Source organism: Onthophagus taurus, chromosome 6, assembly GCF_036711975.1.
Source record: "Onthophagus taurus isolate NC chromosome 6, IU_Otau_3.0, whole genome shotgun sequence".
In the NCBI taxonomy this organism is placed as follows: domain Eukaryota; kingdom Metazoa; phylum Arthropoda; class Insecta; order Coleoptera; family Scarabaeidae; genus Onthophagus; species Onthophagus taurus.
The window spans coordinates 19,650,694-19,673,024 of NC_091971.1; the positions used below are offsets into that span (position 1 = coordinate 19,650,694).

Sequence of the window (22,331 nt, forward strand, 5' to 3'; positions counted from 1 at the left end):
CTGCGAATGTGGCTAGTTCGAATCTTATCGCTTACAGTCAGTCCAACATTGCTCGTTCCATCGCTCTTTGGGATACACTAAGTTGTTCTGTACTTTTTTGTCAAGGCCATCATTTCAAGTCCGTAGGTAGTCACTAGCAGTATGTAGCTATCAACAGCTTTCGTTTTAGACTTCTCGGTATTTCCTTGTTTTTCAGTACATGTATGTATGTAGGAAAGGGAAGGGTATGCTGCCGCATACAGCACCTAGGCCCCAACGGGCTCCTTGTACATCCTCCTGCACTCTCTCTGGGATACAGCTTAGAAGTGTCTTCTTGATGCCATTTGTGCTCGGCCATTCCTCTCCGAAGTATCTCACTCTGAGGTCTTACAGAGTGGGGCAGTCACACAAGATGTGTCGAACCGTCTCCTCGCTCTCTTCACAGAGGCTACAGAGAGGACTAACAGCAAGGTTAAGTTTATAAAGATGCTTGTCTACCATACAGTGGTCCGTGACGAGCCCCGTTACAGTTCGTAGAGTATTTCTACCAAGCCTTACGAAAGACAAGGCTGCTTCTGTTGAGGGATAACGTAATACACTGTTGGAAATAATTCACGAGCACACCCTATATAATCTGAACGCGTGAAGATAAATCCATAATATTTGCGGAGCACAAAGGTTTAGTGTAGACGAGTTTATTCAGGGAGTTTCGAGTTGTTCCGTCGCGGCATTGTTAACTGAGCCGCCCTTCCAAGTGGAACATTCCGTCGCTATGGAGACCGAAGTGGATGGAAAATACCGGTCGTTTTTACTGTGGTGTGAGGGACCACATTGTTATCGTACTCTGTGCGCAATGGATGGGCGATCGCGTTACTTAAGCGAGTTTGAGCGAGGAATGTTTGTGGGTATGCACATTGAGGGTGTATCGTTCTGTGAAATTGCGCGTCGTCTCGAGCGGTCGTTATCGGCAGTGCAACGGGCATGGCGAGAATGGTCTGAGGTAGGACATAGGTACCTTCAGCCGCGGCCGGGACGGCCCTGTGCGTCCCCAGCACACGAGGATCGCGCTCTTGTGCTCAGCGCTTTAGCGTCGTGTGTGTCCTCCTCAAGGCAACTTGGAGCTGTTTGGCCACCGGCAGGGGAAGGCGCACTCACTACGCGAACTGTATGGCCGCGTTTGGTAGATAGTGGACTGCGCGCGCGTTGTGTGATACAGCGGATTCCAGTAACACCCAAGCACCGCAGCATACGTCACGAGTGGGTTGACGCTAGGCATTAGTAGGTTGTCGAGTAGAGGGACATTTTGTTTTCAGACGAATCAAGATTCGAATTGAGCACCGGTGATGCGCGAATTTTAGTTCGTCGGAGCCGTGGTGATCGTCTACTCGAGCAGTGTATGCAAGAACACCCTATCCACCGACAACCGAGCATTATGGTATCGGGTGCGATTACGTATGGTGGACGTACACGTCTGCTGCGTGTATAGCAGACCATGACGGGTCAACGATACGTAGATGAGGTGCTACGATCCGTTGTGTTTCCCTATGTTCGGCGGCTTCCAGGTCTGCTATACATGCACGACAACGTACGACAGCACATCGGGCGTGTTGTACAGACCTTTGTGGAAAAGCACCGTATAAGAATGCTTCCATGGCTAGCTCGGTTTCCGCACCTGAATCCGATCGAACACGTTTGGGAAATGACTGGTCGGAGACTTTTACGTTATTCGGCTTCCTTGGCTAACGTTGAGGAGTTATGGAGGCGAGTTGAGGTGGCATGGTTGGCCATCCCTCTCGCTACAATACAGCGACTTATAGACTCCATGCCACGTCGTGTAGCGATGGTACGCGAAGCTCACGGGGGATACTCTCGCTATCGATGTTTCTCTTCCCAGCAGAGTTGTGCCGCTCTCCATGTGAGAGTAAGTTACACTACTTTAATACTACTTCCATACCAAATTTTATTGCGCTAGACACACGCGTTCAGATTATACAGGGTGTGCTCGTGAATTATTTCCAACAGTGTACTTCCTTAGACAGATGGCAGCCCTTAACCCTGTTCCACCAATTCATAAACTTTTTGTGGGTAAAATCTTTAATTATCTCAATCTGAGTTGATAAGGACGGAGCGATTATCGGTTCAGGCGAACATGGCGCTCGCTTGGCAGCCCTTTTGGCAAGCCTAGCAGCGTGCTTGTTACCTGAACAAGTTGAGTGTCCTATTGTCCATTGAAGTATAACACAGTTATGCACTGCGGCCTTCTCCAATGTCAGATGACAACCCATAACAAGTCCTGAGGTAATTGTTATTCTACTCAGTGCTAAAATAGTTTGTCTACTGTCAGTGTAAATTGTGAAAGTCTTACCTACCAAGTTGGATCTGACAATAACGTCAGCGGCAAGTTGTATGGCGATTAACTCCGCCTGTATGACGGTGGTACTTTTACCAAGAGGTTCAGATGCGTGGAGTCGGAGATCGTACGAGAAGAATCTGGCTCTAGCTCCTTTCCGTCTATTTGAACCATCAGTGTAGATTTTAAGGCAGTTTTTTACCTCTACTTCTGTGGAACTTGGGTTGGTGACATATTTCTTCGTAAAAATGTGTTGTAGGTTCTCTTCTATATCTTGAGCTAATGTATCATATGTACATATAAATAGAACATTCGTGCAAAATAATTTAATATTAAGATAGTATTATTTAAGTGTTTGCCGAACCTATCCTTCGATATCGACTCCTTCCGCTGACAGAATGAGAGTCATTCGGCTTGCGCATACAACATATCAATTATATTATTCCACGTGGAAAATAACCATGATGCAAATATACCCACTTCATAGGCATGTTGGAGGGTTTGTAAGTCTCGCTAAAGACATTGCTTCCATGAAAGTACTAACTCTCATTGAGATCAGAGCATCATGGTTATTTTCCACGTGGAGTAATAGGATTGATATGTAGTATGCGCAAGCCGAATCTCATTCTATCAGCGGGGGGAGTCCATATCACAGGATAGGTTAGGCAAACACTTAAATCATACTATTTTAATATCAAATTATTTTACATCATTATTCTATGTATATGTACAGGGTGTCCAAATTTCGATGGGTTTGCAGGGTATCTCAGTTATTATGAAAGATAGAAAGTTGCGGCATTCGCGAACCTGAGCTATTTTTTTTTGTGAAACTTACAATGGCGCAAACCAAATTTTCATAACCCTCTTCGTTTTTGATATACAGGAAGTGTTTGAAATTTACGATTTTCAGACACCTCCTGTATCTCGGCTATCCGGAAACTTAGTAAAAAAGTAAAAACGGGTTCTAATAGATTTTTTCACGTGGAATCCAATGGTGCACGTAGAATTTTTCTAGTCATCACGGTTTTTGAGTTATAAAGAGTTGTGAAAAAATCTATTAGAACCCGTTTTTACGTTTCCGGATAGCCGAGATACAGGAGGTGTCTGAAAATCGTAAATTTTGAAACACTTGTATATCAAAAACGAAGAGGGCTATGAAAATTTGGTTTGCGCCATTATAAATTTCACAAAAAAGTAGCTCAGGTTCGCGAAAGCCGCAACTTTCTATCTTTCATAATAACTGAGATACCCTGCAAACCCATCGAAATTTGGACACCCTGTACATATGGAAAACTAGCAGCTTCAGATTTTGAAGTGTTCCTTTACACATAATTATTCAGCCAGACGCAAGCTTTTGTTTGTGATATAAAACATTAAAATCGGTCAAACCGTTCTTTAGTTAATTGGAGGTTAGGCAAATACTTAAATAATACTATTTTAATATCAAATTATTTTGCATGATTATTCTATGTATATGTATACAGGTGTCCCGAAACTCAACGTCAAGCGGGCACCGGGTGAGAGGCCAACCCATACATGTTCTGGTAAAAATGAGAATAAAATTCCATGTCTCTTAGTTAAGTGGTAATAGACATATTTTTAAAAACGTTAAAAATCGGTCCTGTAGATCATATCTTTAGGTACAACGGTCAGAAATGTTCGCAATTTAATAGTGATTTTTTTAATAATGTATTCCTTGTGAACCATGCTACTGTAGAAGTCACAAATCAAACAACACAAATCGTTAGTTTTGCAAAAAAATATATTAATTTGATTGAGTTAAGGTTGAAAGAATTTATGTCTATCAAGTTTGACACACGATTTCTAAAAAAAGGAATAGTACAACATCCTTGGCAAGTAATTTTAAAAGATGGCCTGTTTAGTCAAGTTTCCAGAATGGTACAACACTTGCCATTTTTCTTGTCATAAAAAATATTATTGCCTGTTTTTCTGCAAAAAAACATGTTATTTAAAAAATTCATACTGTTGCATGTTATTTGTATTTACTTTTTATTTCCTCTTAACTTTGTTAGAAGATTAGAAAATGTGGTTTCAACAAGATGGTTGCCCTTATGTCTTGCAAAACGATTCTTTCAAATAAGGTTAACCTAAAAACAAAATTTATTTATTATTAATTTTATAGCATCATTTTCTTAAAACTAAGGCAAATGTTCTAATTATTTGCCGTCGGCACTAATACAAGCTCTGCATCGTCACAGAAAAGATCTTTTTACTAGTTCTGCAAATCTCTTTCCATTTATTTCTTCTGCTGCTGTATAAATATTGTGGCGCAGTTCGGCAAGATTGTCAATCGGTTTTTAATACACTGTTTCTTTTATGCAATCCTAATAAGAAAATCAAAGAGATTTAGACCCAGAGAATGAGGAGGCCACGTAATCGAACCACGACGCCCAATCCATCTTTCTGGGTATTCTGTATGCAATCCCGTGCAGGACAAGCATAATGAGCTGGGCAACCATCTTGTTGAAACCACATTTCTCTGTAGATATTGAGTGGCACATCTTCTAACAAAGTTGTTAAATCATTTTGGAGGAAATACAAATAACATACGAAAGTATGAATTTTTTAAATAACGCGTTTTTGGCAGAAAAACAGGCAATAATATTTTTTAGGAAAAGAAAAATGGTAAGTGCTGTACCATTTTGGAATCTTGACTAAACAGGCCGACTTTTAAAATAACTTGCCAAGGGTGTTGTACTAGTCTTTTGTTTAGAGAGCGTGTGTCAAACTTAATAGACTTTTGTTGTTCGATTTGTGGCTGCTATAGTAGGATGGTTCATGAGGAATACATTATTAAAAAAATCACTATTAAAGTGCGAACATTTCTGATCGTAGTACGTAAAGATATGATGTACGGGAACCATTTTTAACATTTTCAAAAATATGTCTATTACCATTTAACTAAGAGACATAGAATTTTTTTCTTATTTTTACCAGAACAGCTATGGGTTGGCCTCCCACCCGGTTGACGTTGAGTTTCGGGACACCCTATATATGGAAAACTAGCAGCTTCAGATATGGAAATAGCCAACGTTCCACATTGGAGGACCAGACTCATCCGCGAGTCCATCGAAATAGAGAAGAACGGTACCTTCAACAAGAGAGATGACCCCTTCACTTATCAGCCACTTGGAAAACGGTCCTACACCGTCCCCGATCCGGAGCAGCCTTCCTGAGAGATGGACCGTCAGGTTCCGGAGAGCAGGTCAATGAACCCTCCGCACCACCTGCGACATCCGGTGGAAAATCCGGCTTTGGGGATTTTGGGCAGACGATAGAGTTTGGGGCACCTGCTTGATTTTTCCCGAGGGATTAAGGTTTTCTTGATCTTGGGGTCTATTGGAGATGCCTCGAGTTGGTGGTTTTTTCTAGGCAAGTTGTTGGGTTTCTTGCTGCTAAAAAAATTAAAAGTCGTATAAACGATTAAAATATTTTATTTCGGTGCTCTCTTCGAAAATTTCGAACGATTATCGTTTTTTTTTTCAGGCACGACTATGGGAACAAAGGAACATTCAGATATAACAAAAACACAGATAAAAAATATATATAATTACCATCGGTGTAGGAACATCGAGAGTAAAGAAAGTATTGTTTCAAGCATCGGAGAGAATTTCTTCAAAAAGATTCCGTTTACGAAAAATTCAAAAGTAAAAAACCTGAAGGATGAAAAATAAAATTGAAAAGAACCTTTTCGAACAAATCCTCCCCGAGTAAATTGAAAAATCCAAAAAATTAAAATGGCCTTTCTCTATTCATTGTAAATCTCGTTTTTGAAAGTGTTTAAAAATAAATGTTAAAAATTAACGACAAAACAAATTACCAAACCTGTACAGAAAGAATCGTAATAACTAAATATAAGAAATCAATAAAGAAGGAAAATTTTTAAACTTACAATTAATTAACACGTTAAAATTTCCTTTAAAATTAAATAACTTGAGTCAGCATGATGAGGGGTGAAATTGGACTGAACGTCATAAGGAACGTTAGCCAGATGATAAAGGTGAAAGAGTGAGGGAAAACAAGTGGGAATAAGAACGTCAACATAAAATTTTTCCATACTAACTCAATTCTTCGCAACATTAAAAATCTGAAATAGTAAAATAGAAAATCTTATTGGTACCATGGGGAACAAAAATGCAGGCGTCGTTGTGTTGGATAAAGTGATACATAAAAAAGACATTAACATTTTTCAAAGAAAATAACATTTTAAAAATTAAGAATAATCCCACCCTTAAATTTAACAATAACTTAATAGTTCCTTTAAGTTGTTCCCCCTGGTACAAAATGATCAACATTATTTAAAAAAATTTAACATCACTCCATACAACTTCATTGAAATGAACCCTTTGATACCCACCCTTAAAAGCCTTATCAAACTTCATAAAACAGATCAGAGTATCAGCCCAATCATCAGCGACATTAACAACTCTACCATTAAGACATTTTAACGTGTTAATCGATAAAACCGTTCTTTAGTTATAGCGAATTTAATCAAAATTAATTTTTTTTAATTGGGGATCAGACTTCCAGTTGATACATGGAGTCATTTAAATGGTAGGTTAGACAAACACTTAAATAATACTATTTTACCGGTTTCAGGCTGTAAGAAGGTTCTTAACATTCACAAAAGTTGGTTTGTAATGTACCTTATAACTGTATTAGGAATGTAAAAATGACATATCGGTAATGTAAAAATGACATATTGGTAATGTTATATTTTTACAATACAGGAAAAGAAGCTACATATTTAATAAACCTTAATTATGAAAATTTTAAGTAACAATGGAACAGAAACCTAATGCTACTTTTAATTATTTATGTTTACCGTGCAATTAGAACAACCCGAAAGTGTGATGCATTAGTTAGTTTAGGTAAATTAACGTCACTCATTTTACAAAGTAATGAATTTAAAAAAAATAAAATATTTGTTGACAAATAAACATCTTTGTGACTGCCTAGCAACTAACTTGTATAACGACTTTGACATTTACGGAAAAAGTTGCAAATGAATTTTTGATTTACTATTGTTCGCATTAAAGTCATCAAAATGCGAAGGTGGTCGCCTGAAACCGATAAACTATTGAACAAACCTCGATATTATGACACATTACAGCCTTAGATGTCTTAAAATCCTCGCTCTTCGAGCTCGGATTTCAATCTGACATCTGCGGCTGTAATAAATGTCATAACATTTCTCGGTATGTTAATAGCTACTATCTACGACTGATTGGATAAGTCATCATTACCGCACTCATTTGAGGTGATTTGAGTTACGTAATGAAGTCATTACCGCACTGGTTTCATTACGTAACGCATTTTTAGCCTAATCAGAACAGACTTAATTTATTGAAACGGGCAACAATACAAAAGAAAAAGTGCTATCTACTTACAGAGAAACAATGCTATTTATTATAAATTTTAATTGTTATGTTTTACATTTCAAAACACTTATTCCAGATGAGTAAACATGTTGTTGAAACTGAAAATTCAAAATTGTCAACAATCATTTCAAAATATTTTTATAAATGTCAAATAGACTTTTCTAAAGAAATTGATTTTTTAGTAATTTTTAGCAGTCGTAGATAAAATGCTGTATATCACACGTGGGCTAGAGCATAATTACAGTACTCGTAATTAATATCAAATTATTTTTTTATTTTATGTTAAAGTAGTATAAATTTGCCGATTCAAGAACCTCCTCCTAGAACGCAGGTTCGAAATGTAACAATTATTAACTAATAATTTTTATTATTAGTACAACAAAACATTAGAGGGGGAATATAAATCAAAAATAGTGCTGCCATCTCTTAATCATATCCATTATTATTAGAAAGTCCACCAGCGTCCCCATAGCGGCCAAATCCAAAAATAATACTTTACCCTTTACCAATGTTTACTTAGCGGTTAGCAGTCTGGTGTTTAACTAAGCTAATTTTATTGAATAAGTTCAATATCACGAAAAAAATCTTTTCTAAAATTAAAACAGATTCTGTTGTATAACTAAAATTCCTACGCCTCCTACGACTTCTAAAACTCCTATTACAATTGTTTGTTAACTTTATGCAATTACCCTGAGTAATGATTGATGAATCATTTGGATCAACAATTGATTGAAGAGTTTCTTCATTAATAATTTCTTCATTAATCGATTCTTCACTCGATTGAACTTTAATACTGTCAATTGCATTTTGTAGTTCTTGGGCACTTAAATTTAAAGTTTCTGTAACAATTTCATTGGAAGTTAATTTATTTTCACTAATATCAAGAATGTTTTGTGTTTCAACGTTTTTGAATTCTTTTTTTATACATTTTTCTTTCTTTGGTACATTTTCCAACTTATTAGTAGTTTTATTTGATTTTCTGCGCTTTAAAGACGCCTTTTTTATTTTCTTGTCTAATACATTGCTAGAAACTAACTCCCAATTATTAAATTGTTTTTAGAACTATTTTATTTCAGTACTTTCATGAAATTTGCACATTTCATTTTTAATAATATAAAATAATATAAAACAAAAACAAATATATAATAAAAATGCAGAAAATTAACTAATTTATAATAAGAAATATTCAAAACATATTTTCTATTTGTTTAAATTTTTAAAAAACATTTTTATTTTTAATTAATTTTATTCTTAGTTTATAGGCAACATTAAATGCAGATTAGATCGAATACAGATATCTATAAAATAATTTTGAGTTTAACTTAAGCTAATTTTATTGAACAAGTTCAATGTCACGAAAAAAATCTTTTCTAAAATTAAAATAGATTCTGTTGTATAATTAAAATATTAAAAAAAATAATTAATCAGTAACAGTAATAACAACACGCTTCCTACGACTTCTAAAACTCCTATTACAATTGTTTGTTAACTTTATGCAATTACCCTGAGTAATGATTGATGAATCATTTGGATCAACAATCGATTGAAGAGTTTCTTCATTAATAGTTTCGTCATTAATTGATTCTTCACTCGATTGAACTTTAATACTATTAATTGCATTTTGTAATTCTTGGGCACTTGAATTTAAAGTTTCTGCAACAATTTCATTGGAAGTTAATTTATTTTCACTAATATCAAGAATGTTTTGTGTTTCAACATCTTTGAATTCTTCTTTTATACATTTTTCTTTCTTTGGTACATTTTCCAACTTATTAGTAGTATTATTTATTTTTATGCGCTTTAAAGCCGCTTTTTTTATTTTCTTGTCTAATACATTGCTAGAAACTAAGTCCCAATTATTAAATTGTTTTTGGAACTATTTTATTTCAGTACTTTCATGAAAATTGCACATTTCATTTTTAATAATATAAAATAATATAAAACAATAACAAATATATAATAAAAATGCAGAAAATTAAGTAATTTATAATAAAAAATATTCAAAACATATTTTCTATTTGTTTAAATTCTTAAAAAACATTTTTATTTTTAATTAATTTTATTCTTAGTTTATAGGCAACATTAAATGCATATTAGATCGAATACAGATATCTATAAAATAATTTTGAGTTTAACTTAAGCTATAATAATTTTATTGAACAAGGTCAATGTCACGAAAAAAATCTTTTCTAAAATTAAAATAGATTCTGCTGTATAATTAAAATATTAAAAAAAATAATTAATCAGTAACAGTAATAACAACACGCTTTCTACGACTTCTAAAACTCCTATTACAATTGTTTGTTAACTTTATGCAATTACCCTGAGTAATGATTGATGAATCATTTGGATCAACAATCGATTGAAGAGTTTCTTCATTAATAGTTTCGTCATTAATCGATTCTTCACTCGATTGAACTTTAATACTATTAATTGCATTTTGTAGTTCTTGGGCACTTGAATTTAAAGTTTCTGTAATAATTTCATTGGAAGTTAATTTATTTTCACTAATATCAAGAATGTTTTGCGTTTCAACATTTTTGAATTCTTCTTTTATACATTTTTCTTTCTTTGGTACATTTTCCAATTTATTAGCAGTTTTATTTGCTTTTATCTTACTTTTATTTTCAACCTTTTTTACAACATTCTTATCAATACCTTCATTCTCTTCAATTTCGCCCTCTTCAATTTCAATTTTTTCAATTGGAACATAAGCTTCTAAATCAAGCTTAGAAATCTTAGCATCATCAGTATGTAAATCGTTTTTAACATTTTTATTTTCAATGTTCTTTGTGTTTATGTCAGTTTTATTTTCTTTTTCATCCCTAATATCTTTACTTTTACTATCTCGCCTTGATTGTTTAAATTTGTTATCATTTGTTAATCTAGTATCTACATATCGTTTATCTTGAGACCTTCGTTCGGTGTATTTTGTATATTTAGGTCCCCTATAGTCGTCTTTATATTCATATTTTCTTGAGTCCCCCCTGTAACTTGAAGTGGAGTAATTAGTAGATTTTTCTCTGTCACGATAATCTCTCCTATGATATGATTCTTGTTTTTCATGGGATTTTTCGCGATATTTATCAGCATTTTTTTCTTGTCTCTCTTGACTCTTTTCGTATCTATCTTGATTTTTCTCAAATTTCGGTCGTTTATTTTCAATTGATTTTTGTTCTCCAATATCTTCTTGTATTGGCCTTTTCCTTTGCTCACCGTGATTATTCCTTCTAAACAGTATATCATCAACTTGTTTCCTTAATTCAGCTATCATACGATCTTTCCTAGCAATTTCAGCTTTGGCAGTCTTAAAAAGTTCCGATAAATTGCGAGTTATTTTTTCTTGAGTTGTTTGAAATTCCTTTAATTTCTTATTCAACGTATTAACTTCGTTAGTCAACGATTCTATATTTTTAATATGGGTTTCGTTTATTTCTTGGAGCTAAGAAATTGTTAGGTTAGAAAAAGTTAGGTTATGTTTGATTTTTTTTAATTTACCTCAGCATATTTTTCGGCAAAATCGATTTGGTCTAAATCTGCGTATATATCTGGAAAGGTATCATCCATTTCGCAATAATTCCTTTTTGTAAATCACTCAATTTAGAACAAAAATTTAGTTGAATAAAGTTAGGTTAGAATCCTGTTAATGAACTGTCAGATTTGGCGTAAAATTGAATCAAATGAAGTTAGGTTTAATTTTAAACCCGATAAATGACGTTTAGTTTGAAGTTTATTTTTTAGGTTAGAATGTTTAAAATGATTTTTTGTCAGTGTTAATATGTGTAAATTACGCTTTTTTTTAGATTAAAATTGCGAATATAGGAAAGCGGGGAATAGTTTATGCGCAGTAATGTTGCGCGTTAAATCTCCATTACGTCTGACGTACTTCTACCTGTATCAAAAGTTGTATCACAAGGACTCGGTATAACACGCTTCTGGAACGCACACCTTCGTTTCAAAATTTCGTCGGTTTTATCGCGAAAACGACCCAAAAAGAATACCACAATTTAACAACCCGCAACATGTGATCGTCGGTGATTGTGTCCGGTGTGAATTAGTGCCTTAAAACTTGTTCAAATCTTCGGGTGCCTTTGTGCGTTAAATGTACTCGTTACGTGCAGGATAAGAATTACAGGTAAGTTTTTTTTATTTTCTTGTACATTATTAACTCTTTTGTGGGAATTCGTTTAAAGGTATGGTGATTGATTTAAAGGTAAAGGTGTTATTTTGAAGTTGGAAAGTTTGCGGAGAAAAGTTTTTCGCGTTCGACGAACTTTACAGAAAGTTTGTCAAACAGGTAAAAGCCAGGTTCACACCGTCGCAATTGAGACACGCTCTTATTAAATGGATTTGTTTGGGTCAAGAACGAAGGTTGAAAGGTTTTTTTTGACCTTGATTTTGAATAAAATCAAAAAGGGCGTGATGTAATATCTAACAACACGTGATAAATCATTGAAACGGATTGTTTTGAAAAAAATTTTAAACGATAATGGAATTTATTTAATCCCCTTCATAGATAACCTCCAAGGAATTCAACCTCATCGTATTTCATTTTCCTATGAATCAGATAGATCAATTTTTTTTTCTATAACATAGGGTCATCCCCTATGTTGAATGAATGAGTGTGACTCATATTGTAACGATTTCGATTGCTTTGCTCATGCTGCGAAAGGAGGAGGCTGACTGTTTGGTTCTGTGCTATATTTGGAGTGATGAGTAAGTTGTATCAAAGTAATTCTTCGATAAATTAATTTTTTGTTTGATTAAAAAGCGATTACGTTTGGATTTTGATCGAGATTTGCATTCTTTCGTTCCGTATCTATTTTATAATTATAATTTTCCGTCTCAATGGGATTTCAATAGAAAGTAGAATTTTTCCTTCCCATTTTCCGTTATAGAAACTTGGGTTTCTTGTTGTTAACGCAACGCAAAAAAAAACTTAACGGCAGTCAGACACAACAAGTTGAGAGCAACCACCGAAACAATTCAAAAACAATTCAAACAGGATGGATACATTATTGTCGACAGGAAAGAACCCAAGTACCTTGGAAGTTTTAACGCCCCTCAGTTTTAACTCTACACCAACAATGATATCTAATTAGAAAGCGTTTTAATTTAATTTAAATTGTTTCTTATTTAAAATTAGTTCTTTGTATAATTTAAGCATTTTAAGCACCCTTTCTATGAATTTTAATCGATAATTGACATTTAATTGGTGCTCAAATCTTTAAATATGCGCGAGTTAGTATAAACTCGCTCCAAGCACAATCCTTTCGACTGACTTCGAAGACGTTTCTATAGATGAGTATACATGGTGTCTTATAAAAGTACTTAATTGCTGTCCTGGCATACTGTATATATCCAAGACTACGTGAAACCTGATTTAAATCCGAAAATAACACAAGGCTTTAATAGGTTTCGTATTCTTCCGCTGGCAGAAGACGAGGTATTTTATGCAAAAGATTACATATTGCTAATAGAAAGTTAGACACTGCTAATGGAAGATTAGATACTGCTTGCAGAAAGTTACATACATGCTTGTAAAAAAACAAATACTACCAGTCTTCTGCCAGTGTAATTTCAGACTTTATTTGTTCTTAATTTAATGTTTGTCCAGACTACAAGTATCATGAACTTTGTACAACTGAACTTTGTACAACTGAACTTTGTAAAATTTAATAAATAGCATAATATTACAAGAGATTTGGTCTCAAATCTACCACGCTTGAAGTTTATGGAGTGCCTATGGCTGCCTCAAGGTCTTCAAAGTCGGCCGAGAGTATTTCTTCCAAAAGGTTGCCGCTTAATACCATGTTGATACAAAACAAGATAGTTTCTATAGTTGATTGTCATTTTTTTGGCAGTTTTTCAGTGACGTGGTGTCTTATTGGTCGTCTCAACTGTTGTTCGAGATACTTGAGATACTTTTGACACAGAACAAAATGGTTTCTATAGATGAGTGACATATTTCAGACAGCGTTCAAGTATACGTGGTGTCTTATTGCAGTACTTAATTGCACTTCTAGGATACTGTAGTATAAGTACTATATAAAGGACTACATCTAATTGTAAGACTACGTGAAACCTGATTTAGATCGATATATTAAATTGCAACCCCGAAAATAACACATGGCTCTAATAGGTCTCGTATTCTTCTGCTTCCAGAAGACGAGGTATTGTATGCAAAAGATAACATATTGCTAATAGAAAATTGGACACAGAAACAAACAATAATGATACTGGAATAAACAGCATATTACACGTGAGACCAAGTCTACCCTGGTTGAAGTTTATGGAGGAATAATCTCGGCCGACTTCGAAGACGTCGGCCGCCCCAAGTATCACAAACAATACTTAGCGCGGCCACATCTTCGAAGTCGGTCGAGATTATTTCTTCCAAGAAACTGCAGTTTGATATCATGTTAATATAAAACAAGATAGTTTCTATAGATGATTGTCATTTTTCTGGTAGTTTTTCAGTATACGTGGTGTCTTATTGGAGTACTTAATTGTGCTTCTAGGAACTGAATATATCGAAGACTACTTGACACCTGATTTGGACCAATATATGAAATTGCCAACCCAAAAATAGCACATGGCGTTAATATGTCTAATATTCTTCTGCTGGCAGAAGACGAGGTACTGTATGCAAAAGATTACATATTGCTAATAGAAAGTGAGACACTGCTAATGGCCGATTAGATACAGCTTGCAGAAAGTTACATACATGCGTGTAAAAACTAAATACTACCAGTCTTCTGCCAGACTGTATAATAGTCTTCTACCAGACTAGCCATAGTAATTTCACACTTCTTTATTTGTTCTTAATTTAATGTTTGTCCAGACTACAAGTATCACGAACTTTGTAAAATTTAATAAATAGCATATTACAAGTGAGAGCAAATCTACCACGCTTGAAGTTTATGGAGTACCTATGGCTGCCTCAAGGATCACAAACAATACTTGGGGTAGCCGACGTTTTCGAAGTCGGCCGAGATTATTTATGTCTAATATTCTTGTGCAGGCAGAAGATGCTTAAACAAACAATCATAATAATAAAAAAATGTGTCTTGTGATTCAAGATTTCTTATTGAATTCCCAAATGATGGGTAGACTAGATTTTAGAACTCCTTTCATGGCCCTTGGGGTTTTAGCATGATACACAAGTAGAGGTTTTAATTTTAAATCGCCATTGGCGTTACCACTCAGAAGAAGGGTGAAAACGGTCTTTTGCAGCTTTGAAACCGGGTGCTCGCTTATTTTTCTCGCGCTTTGGCATTCTCTTCCAAAAAAGTTCTGTTTCATCCACCTTAAAAACCAATTCTAGTGGATAATTTCCTCTTTCAGTTATGGTTTTTAATGTTGCAGGAAAAATTGAAGCGGCAGCAGTACTTGCACTCGCTGCTTCTGTGGTGATTCGAATGTTGTGGAGTTCTTTTTTTTTAAATTATCGAACCAACCTCGGCTAGCTGTAAAATTTTCAGTCGTATTTTCTTTTTCACTTTAAAGGTGATTAAAAATATTTATGGCCTTTTGCATGATGGTTTTTTAACTTTGCGGCATGTTGCGTTCGATTTCATTATCAATCCAAATGCAAAGACGTTTTTTCATTTCTTCTAAAATATTGCTTCTTGATTGAGTTATCTTTGCTACACTAGACGATATGGTAGTAGTTGCTGACAACATAATTTTGTCTTTGTTTGTTGAAATGGTTCTTATTGTAGAAGTAGACAAATTTAAAGCATTTCCAATGTCAATGCCATTTCATGTACCTCAACACTTGCATTTTAATGTCGAGCGAAATGCTTTTTCGTGTCATTTTTGTTTTATTATCTTTACACTCATTTTTACAATCTAAAGAAAATATGGATAACCTTTAAATGAAAAAATATTTATTTGATTTTCTTACACAATAATCTATTATTACTACATAAACTAATTATGTTTTACGCAGAACGTGAAATTGTTGAATAACAATTTTACAACTTTAATATCTTACAAAACTTAAATGCACCAAACAAGCATATATTCTGGGGAATCATCGTATATACGAATGTATACGAATCAATGAAATGCTGCAATAATTTGAATCCGGCTATATTTTAAGCATTTTTAAGGTTTTCAACAAACCGCATTATAGCAAATCAGCGTTAATGGAGGTAGCGTTAAACGAGGTCTTACTGTACTCAATTGCTGTTTTAGGATTATGAATATATCCAAGACATAATCTTCTGCTGACAGAAGACAACGTACTGTAGGCAAAAGATTACATATTGCTAATAGCAAGTTAGACACTGTTAATAAGATTAGATAGTGCTTGCTGAAGGTTACATACATGCTTGCAAAAAACTAGATACTGCTGGTAGAACACTGGCCAGTGTAATTACACATTTTTTTTGTGGTTTAAAGATTGACCAGACTACAAGTATCACGAACACCAGTACTTTGTAAAATCCAGTAAACAGCATATTTCACGTCAGACAAAGTCTAGCCGGCTTGAAGTTTATGGAAGAATAATCTTGGCCAACTTCGAAGAGGCAGCACCTTGATACCATGTTGATACAAACCAAGCTGATTTCTAGAGACGCTGGTTGCTTTTCTGACAGTATTCCAGTGTACATGGTGTCTTATTGGCCGCATCGAGTGTCGTTCGTGATACTTGGGGTGGTCGACGTCTTCGAGATTATTACTTCCAAGAGGCTGCAGCTTGAAACCATGTTGATAGTTGGTTTCTATAGATGATTGGCGTTTTTCTGTCAGTATTCCAGTATACGTGATGTCTTATAGGAGTACTTAATTGCTGTTGTAGAATACTGAATATATCCAAGACTACGTGAAACACATGAGACCTAGTCTACCCTGCTTGACGTTTATAGAGCAATAATCCCAACCGACTTCTTCGAAATATCACGAACAATATTTAGGGCGGCCGACGTTTTCGAAGTCGACCGAGATTATTTGTTGATTATTTCTAGATTATTATCACGTTGATACAAAACAACATGGTTTCTATGGATGATTTCGCGTTTTTCTGACAGTATTCCAGTATACATGGTGTCTTATTGTTCGTATAACTTGGGACGGCCGACGTCTTTGTAGTTAACTGAACTTATTTCTTGTATTGAATTTATTTTAAAGTATCACTAAACAAATATAAATGTTTAAAGGTTATCTATAAGTGTTTTACGTAATAAAATAATAATGTTAGAATGGAAATTGGAAACGATAAAACAATATTAAGGTTATCTTTTAAATGAATCGTTAAGTATTTAGGTTGCCAAGTCAACGAATCTTTATATTATCAAATCCATTTGAAGGACTTATGACATCACCAAATAAACTGAAATAACTGTTTATTTGTTGTGGTTTCCCGATGTTTATATTTACAATCAAATAAAAAAAAGTGGCTTAAAATTTGTAGTTTTAACCAAATTGTGTTCTACTTGAAAACACGTTATGGTTTGAAAGAAAAAAGGAGGGTTACAGACATTAACCAGACTCGTCTGCGAGCTTGGTTAGTGCATTTTTTAAATTCCTTGGTTATCTCGACTTGACAAGTGCTCGCTTAAAGCTTCGACACTTGAGACCTCGACGGTCGACTGTTTGTTTTTCATTTTTAGTGTACTTTACGTTCACCTGTGTGCTCACCTCGAATGTTAGCAAACCAAAACGATGACTCCTCTTTGTTGATAAGCAATTTAGTCAACGAAACCTGATTATATTGTTCTAGGAAGTATGGTTTTATCGGGTTTTATTGACTTTTGCTTTGGTACATGCAATGTTTATTCTTAGATAAAAAGCGCGTGTGTATTATTTATTTTGTCTTGTTGATTGGTTATTTTTAAACTTGATTGAGGAAATTTTATAACGCTTTTTACTAAACGAGTTGTTGGTTAATAATTGTTGTAGTAATAGATTTTTAAGTGGTCTTTTTATGGATGGCAGTGCGTGAAAGAGAAATTAGAATAAAAATTAAGTGGAGTAGCCTACAATCACTTTCTCGCTTTTTATTACTAATTCTCTCAATCATAAGATGATAATTTGCAAAAATGGATTAATAAATGATGAATATTAAATTTAAATGATTTGTGTATCAAATTAACACCATGAAAACAAATATTGTTAAAAAAATTGATTTAGAAACTGTTGTAATTTGATTATAAATAAAAAAATGATTTTAATAAATCGTGCTGTTCTCAAATATGAATATAAAAACACAATTTTGATATCTACTTACAATTAGAGATGAAAGTATCCTCTTTAAAATGATATGTAATGCTTTAAAATACCGTTTTAAATTTCGAAAAATGTTTTTTTTTAAATCGTGTTGACTTTAAATATGAAAATACAAGGATGATTTTTATATCAAATTAAAGCTGAAAGTATTCTCTTTAAAATAATGCATAACAAATTATAATATCACTCTAAATTTCGTTCAAAAAACGTTTTTCCCAGAACGTTGAATATATTTAGGTTAAACATTAAACGTCAGGTATAACCTAAACTTTTAATTTAGTCTCTTTTTAGTTGATAAAAAAAGAATAAAATTTGTTATAACACATGTTGTATGTGTTTTCTTTCTTCTCAAGTGCAAGTCTGTAGTCTTCATCGTACACCCTCCAGCATTTTCCGTACCAATACGGGATTATTAGGTTCTTCAAGTTTCTCCTAAATATTTTGTCGTATGTCTTCCAGATTACGTACTGGTTCTGCTTATTGCAGTTTTTAAGGCATGATCGCAAAAAAAATACATGGTCCTAAATCACACGGTTAGAACGACCAAGGGATTGATGAATCTTCTAATCTGGTCAAGTTATTGCCCCCATTTTGCAGTTAGTCATAACGACGTTCAGATGAGGAGGTATGTTATGCATAAAATAAAATATTAACTAAGATGCAACGTTTTTGTTATTTGTTTTGGAGATCTATTGGTTTTAGATTTTAAAAATTTGGGTTGCTCTAAGGTTTTATAAATTATTGACGGGATTATTAGGTTCTTCAAGTTTCTCCTAAATACGTTGTCGTATGTCTTCCAGATTACGTACTGGTTGTGCTTATTACAGTTTTTAAGGCATGATCGCAAAAAAACTACATGGTCCTAAATCACACGGTAGAACGACCAAGGATGTATTTCGACTAAAATCTTCTAATTTGGTCAAGTTATTGTGTTCATTTTGCAGTTCGTCATAATGACGTTCAGATGAAGAGGTTTTTATGCATAAAATAAAATATTAAATAGAATGTAATCTTTTTGTTATTTGTTTTGAAGATCTATTGGTTTTTGATATCAAAAGCTTGGGTTGGTCTAAAGTTTTGTAAATTATTGACGGGATTATTCAAGTTTATCCTAAATACGTTGTCGTATGTCTTCCAGATTACGTACTGGATGTGCTTATTACAGTTTTTAAGGCATGATCGCAAAAAATTACATGGTCCTTAATCACACGGTTAGAATGACCAAGGAATTAATGTATTTAAACTGAAATCTTCTAATCTGGTCAAGTTATTGCCCCCATTACTCAGTTCGTCATAATGACATTCAGATGAGGAGGTTTTTATGCATAAAATAAAATATTAAATAGAATGCAAATTGATCAATTGTTTTATGGATTAATAATTGTGCATAGATACAGAAAAAGTTTCGATGATTCTGTATTAAAAAAACGTTTTTAAAAGTATTGCTCTAAAGCTGGACTTAAAGCAAGCCACTACAGCGTAGCGGCTAAAGTACAAATATATGGTTGAGGCGATGACTTCTACATCAAGTGTCATAGAATTAGATGTCGTCTTGAAAGCATTCGATAAAATATACGCGTTACTTCCCCAAATATTTTTCTTCAATAAATGTATAGGTTTTCTGACAACGCAATTTCTGAATTTAAATTACTTTTTAATATAACACCAAAGAAATGTTCTGATAATAAAATAGTTGAAGTTTCTTCTTCAATAAATTGAAAATTTATCCGTTTGGGTACCAAACGGTTTTGAAAAAGCAGTGTAGAAAAATCTCGAATGGCAGGGAGTACAAAACTTCTAAATAAGTAGGGTTGGTCACCTTAGAATTAGCATATTTACAATATCCAAGAATTTTCTCTGTTTGAAGAGTTCGTACAATAACTTAATTATGCCAACACCAAATTCGTGTCAAGCTTTGCGTCGCAGTTCAGGGTAATTCATGTGAAACGGAATATAAGCCACAGTGAAATTTATGACAATTTCCATAGTCTAGTCTTCACATGTATTGAACGGAAAAGAAAAGTAAGCTATGGCAGTGCCAAATAAACGAGAAATAAACACGCCAAAAAAAAGATTAATGAAGACACCCTTGTATGGTGTTTTCATTCATCAAAACTATATAATGAAGATTGTGGTAAATTTAAACCAAGAGCAGCGAAAGCCCGCCTTTTCCAAGCATGTGTTCGTTTGTAACAAAGAAATCTCTTGATGGTAAAAGTGTTTTTTTTTACAGTCAAACTGTGGTGTGTTATCACTGTGATTGGAAGCAAATCAAATCTGACTAAATTTTTATCGATATCTGCAAAGAGCCCTAACTGATTTTCTTCAAGCACTAATAAACAGATCTATTTCGCAACTGTGAAAATACTACAAATGTTCCAGCTTACACCAGAATATAATTAATATTATTTTTCAGTTCCTCAATTTATGACGTGTTTTCCAATATGAACATAATTTTATATTTTAGTAGGAGTAGACCCTTAAATGTTGTTCATGATCGAACTAGCAACGTTTGGAAATTATTAAAAATTTTATTTCTCCAATTTTATTGGAGTAAGCAATGTTTCAGTTCAAAATGAGTCAAAACAGTCAATTTTAACAAGATCAAATGAACTCGAGAACTAAAGCCTTTTATTATTTGTAGCACTGAAATTTCTCAAATTAAGCTCTACTAAAGTATAAAGAAAATCCTGTGGTTTCTCGAAATCATTTTTAGCTATGAATTTAATTTTTGGCTTGATGGCTTAGCAGTAAGCAAAAGATGCGTTATTAGACGGTAGCAAACCTAAATATGCTTCAAGAGTCTCAATTACACCCACAAGAAGTTGCGTTAACAATGTTTTTTCAGATTCACGCAAAAACGAAAAATAAAGAAGTTATAGACAAAAAACGAAAAAGTCATTTTTTTGATTTTCGGCTATATTTTAAAAAGTAAAACGACTAGATCCAAAAATTTAGTTGAAAAATGATGAGCTCTAACAATAAGATACGCAACTTTGCCCCCATTTAACCATTTCTGTATCTCATATGGTTTCTGAGATTCTAATGGTTAGGATTGAATTTGAATTACCTGTATACATTGCAGTCTTTGCTTTTTATCTTAAAAACAGAAAAGTCTTATGCATTTAAGTCCGTCGACCAAAGAGGTCATGAAACCATACCGGTTCTATTAATCTATCGATTACCGTAATAATTATTATAAACTTCCATACTTGTTTGGACGAAAGTGGATGTGCGTATGGATTACCCAGTTCCTCCTCAAGACCAGCTTATGGAACGTTAGTGATGTTCTGACAAACATTTGTAAAGTCTACTAACGATTTACATATTATTAATTCCATCACGTAAACTTACTATCCTTAAAACATTGCTGTTGTAAATGTCAAAAATGTTACACGTTATAAACGTCAAAAAATGCCGCCTACATAGCAGCGTTTGTACATTATCAGGATATTCTTTAAATGCTATTTATCGTACCAACAATCATGTAATACAGTATAAGTGTAATACATACGAAAAGAACTTTTCAATCTAATCATAAAACCATTTAATGAAATTTTTTCCCAAGGTCATAACAAGTAATAATAGAAATGAATGAAATTATTGTTGATTATCAATTACTTAAGTGTATTGCGGAGTTTATTTCAATATTTATAATTTGGTTATTAAAAAATACCATTTGTATTGGTAATTTTTAGAAAGCCCTACTAGTACTGTTTTTAAATTTATAAAAAGATATATACTTATTTTATTTGTGATTTACAGAAATGTTCTCTGCTTTTTCATTTTTGAAGTTTGCGAATCATCGTCTATAATATCATTAATATATGGAATTGCGTCTGTTACCGCTACCAATTTAAAATGAAAGGCCAGATAAGTCCTGATTATATGCTTATCTGAAGAATTACTTATAAAGGATTATATGGTGCACACCATTTTGTAAATTATAAGTAAACGCTATCTTATAAATAGCTTAACGGATAGATGGAATTATTTCGGTAGGAACGGGCTTAAATTGTATATAATGTGTTAAATTTATTAATACTTGATTTCTAGAATTAAGTGGTCGATAACTAATCTATACCTTCTCTTCCTGAGCAGCGTCGAAATTCCGTTTTGAAATTATCAAATTGATGCGGAGGTCGACCCGGACGTGCACAACTTTTATGCTAATAATGTCAGACCTGGTGTGAAAAATTTCTTTTTTCAAAAAGTAAATGAATCTAAGATCAATATTATCTTGACGAGGATGTCGAGTCAAGTGTTGGGTTTCTGTTGTCCACACATAACTCCCTACCTCCTGCAATTAACTTTTGTTTAGAGTTTGGTGTCTTTGCTGAGAAATGGAAATCTGCCAAAGTTGT

The 22,331-nt window shown here is 33.7% G+C and overlaps 2 protein-coding genes across 2 annotated transcripts in view; one reads left to right on the top strand and one right to left on the bottom strand.

Moving 5' to 3' along the window:
* Positions 1-8,781: 8,781 nt before the first annotated feature.
* LOC111414960 (FLICE-associated huge protein) lies at positions 8,782-11,608 on the bottom strand. The gene is made up of 2 exons (XM_071197019.1): positions 11,230-11,608; positions 8,782-11,173 (listed from the first exon to the last, which is right to left on the bottom strand). Exons 1-2 carry the CDS (start codon positions 11,296-11,298, stop codon positions 9,971-9,973), a joined length of 1,272 nt encoding a protein of 423 aa, XP_071053120.1. The 5' UTR covers positions 11,299-11,608; the 3' UTR covers positions 8,782-9,970.
* Positions 11,609-11,773: 165 nt separating this feature from the next.
* LOC111418769 (adherens junction formation factor afadin) overlaps positions 11,774-22,331 on the top strand; it is a 92,927-nt gene continuing 82,369 nt past the window's right edge. Inside the window, exon 1 of the mRNA XM_071197014.1 lies at positions 11,774-11,866. The gene's annotated coding sequence lies outside the window, so the exon portion shown is untranslated. The remainder of the gene's footprint in view (positions 11,867-22,331) is intronic.

Coding starts and splice junctions, on each gene's coding strand:
- LOC111414960 (XM_071197019.1), bottom strand. CDS start 11,298: ATGGATGATACCTTTCCAGATATATACGCAGATTTAGACCAAATCGAT. Junction 11,174..11,229: donor TTGCCGAAAAATATGCTGAG/GTAAATTAAAAA, acceptor ACAATTTCTTAG/CTCCAAGAAATAAACGAAAC.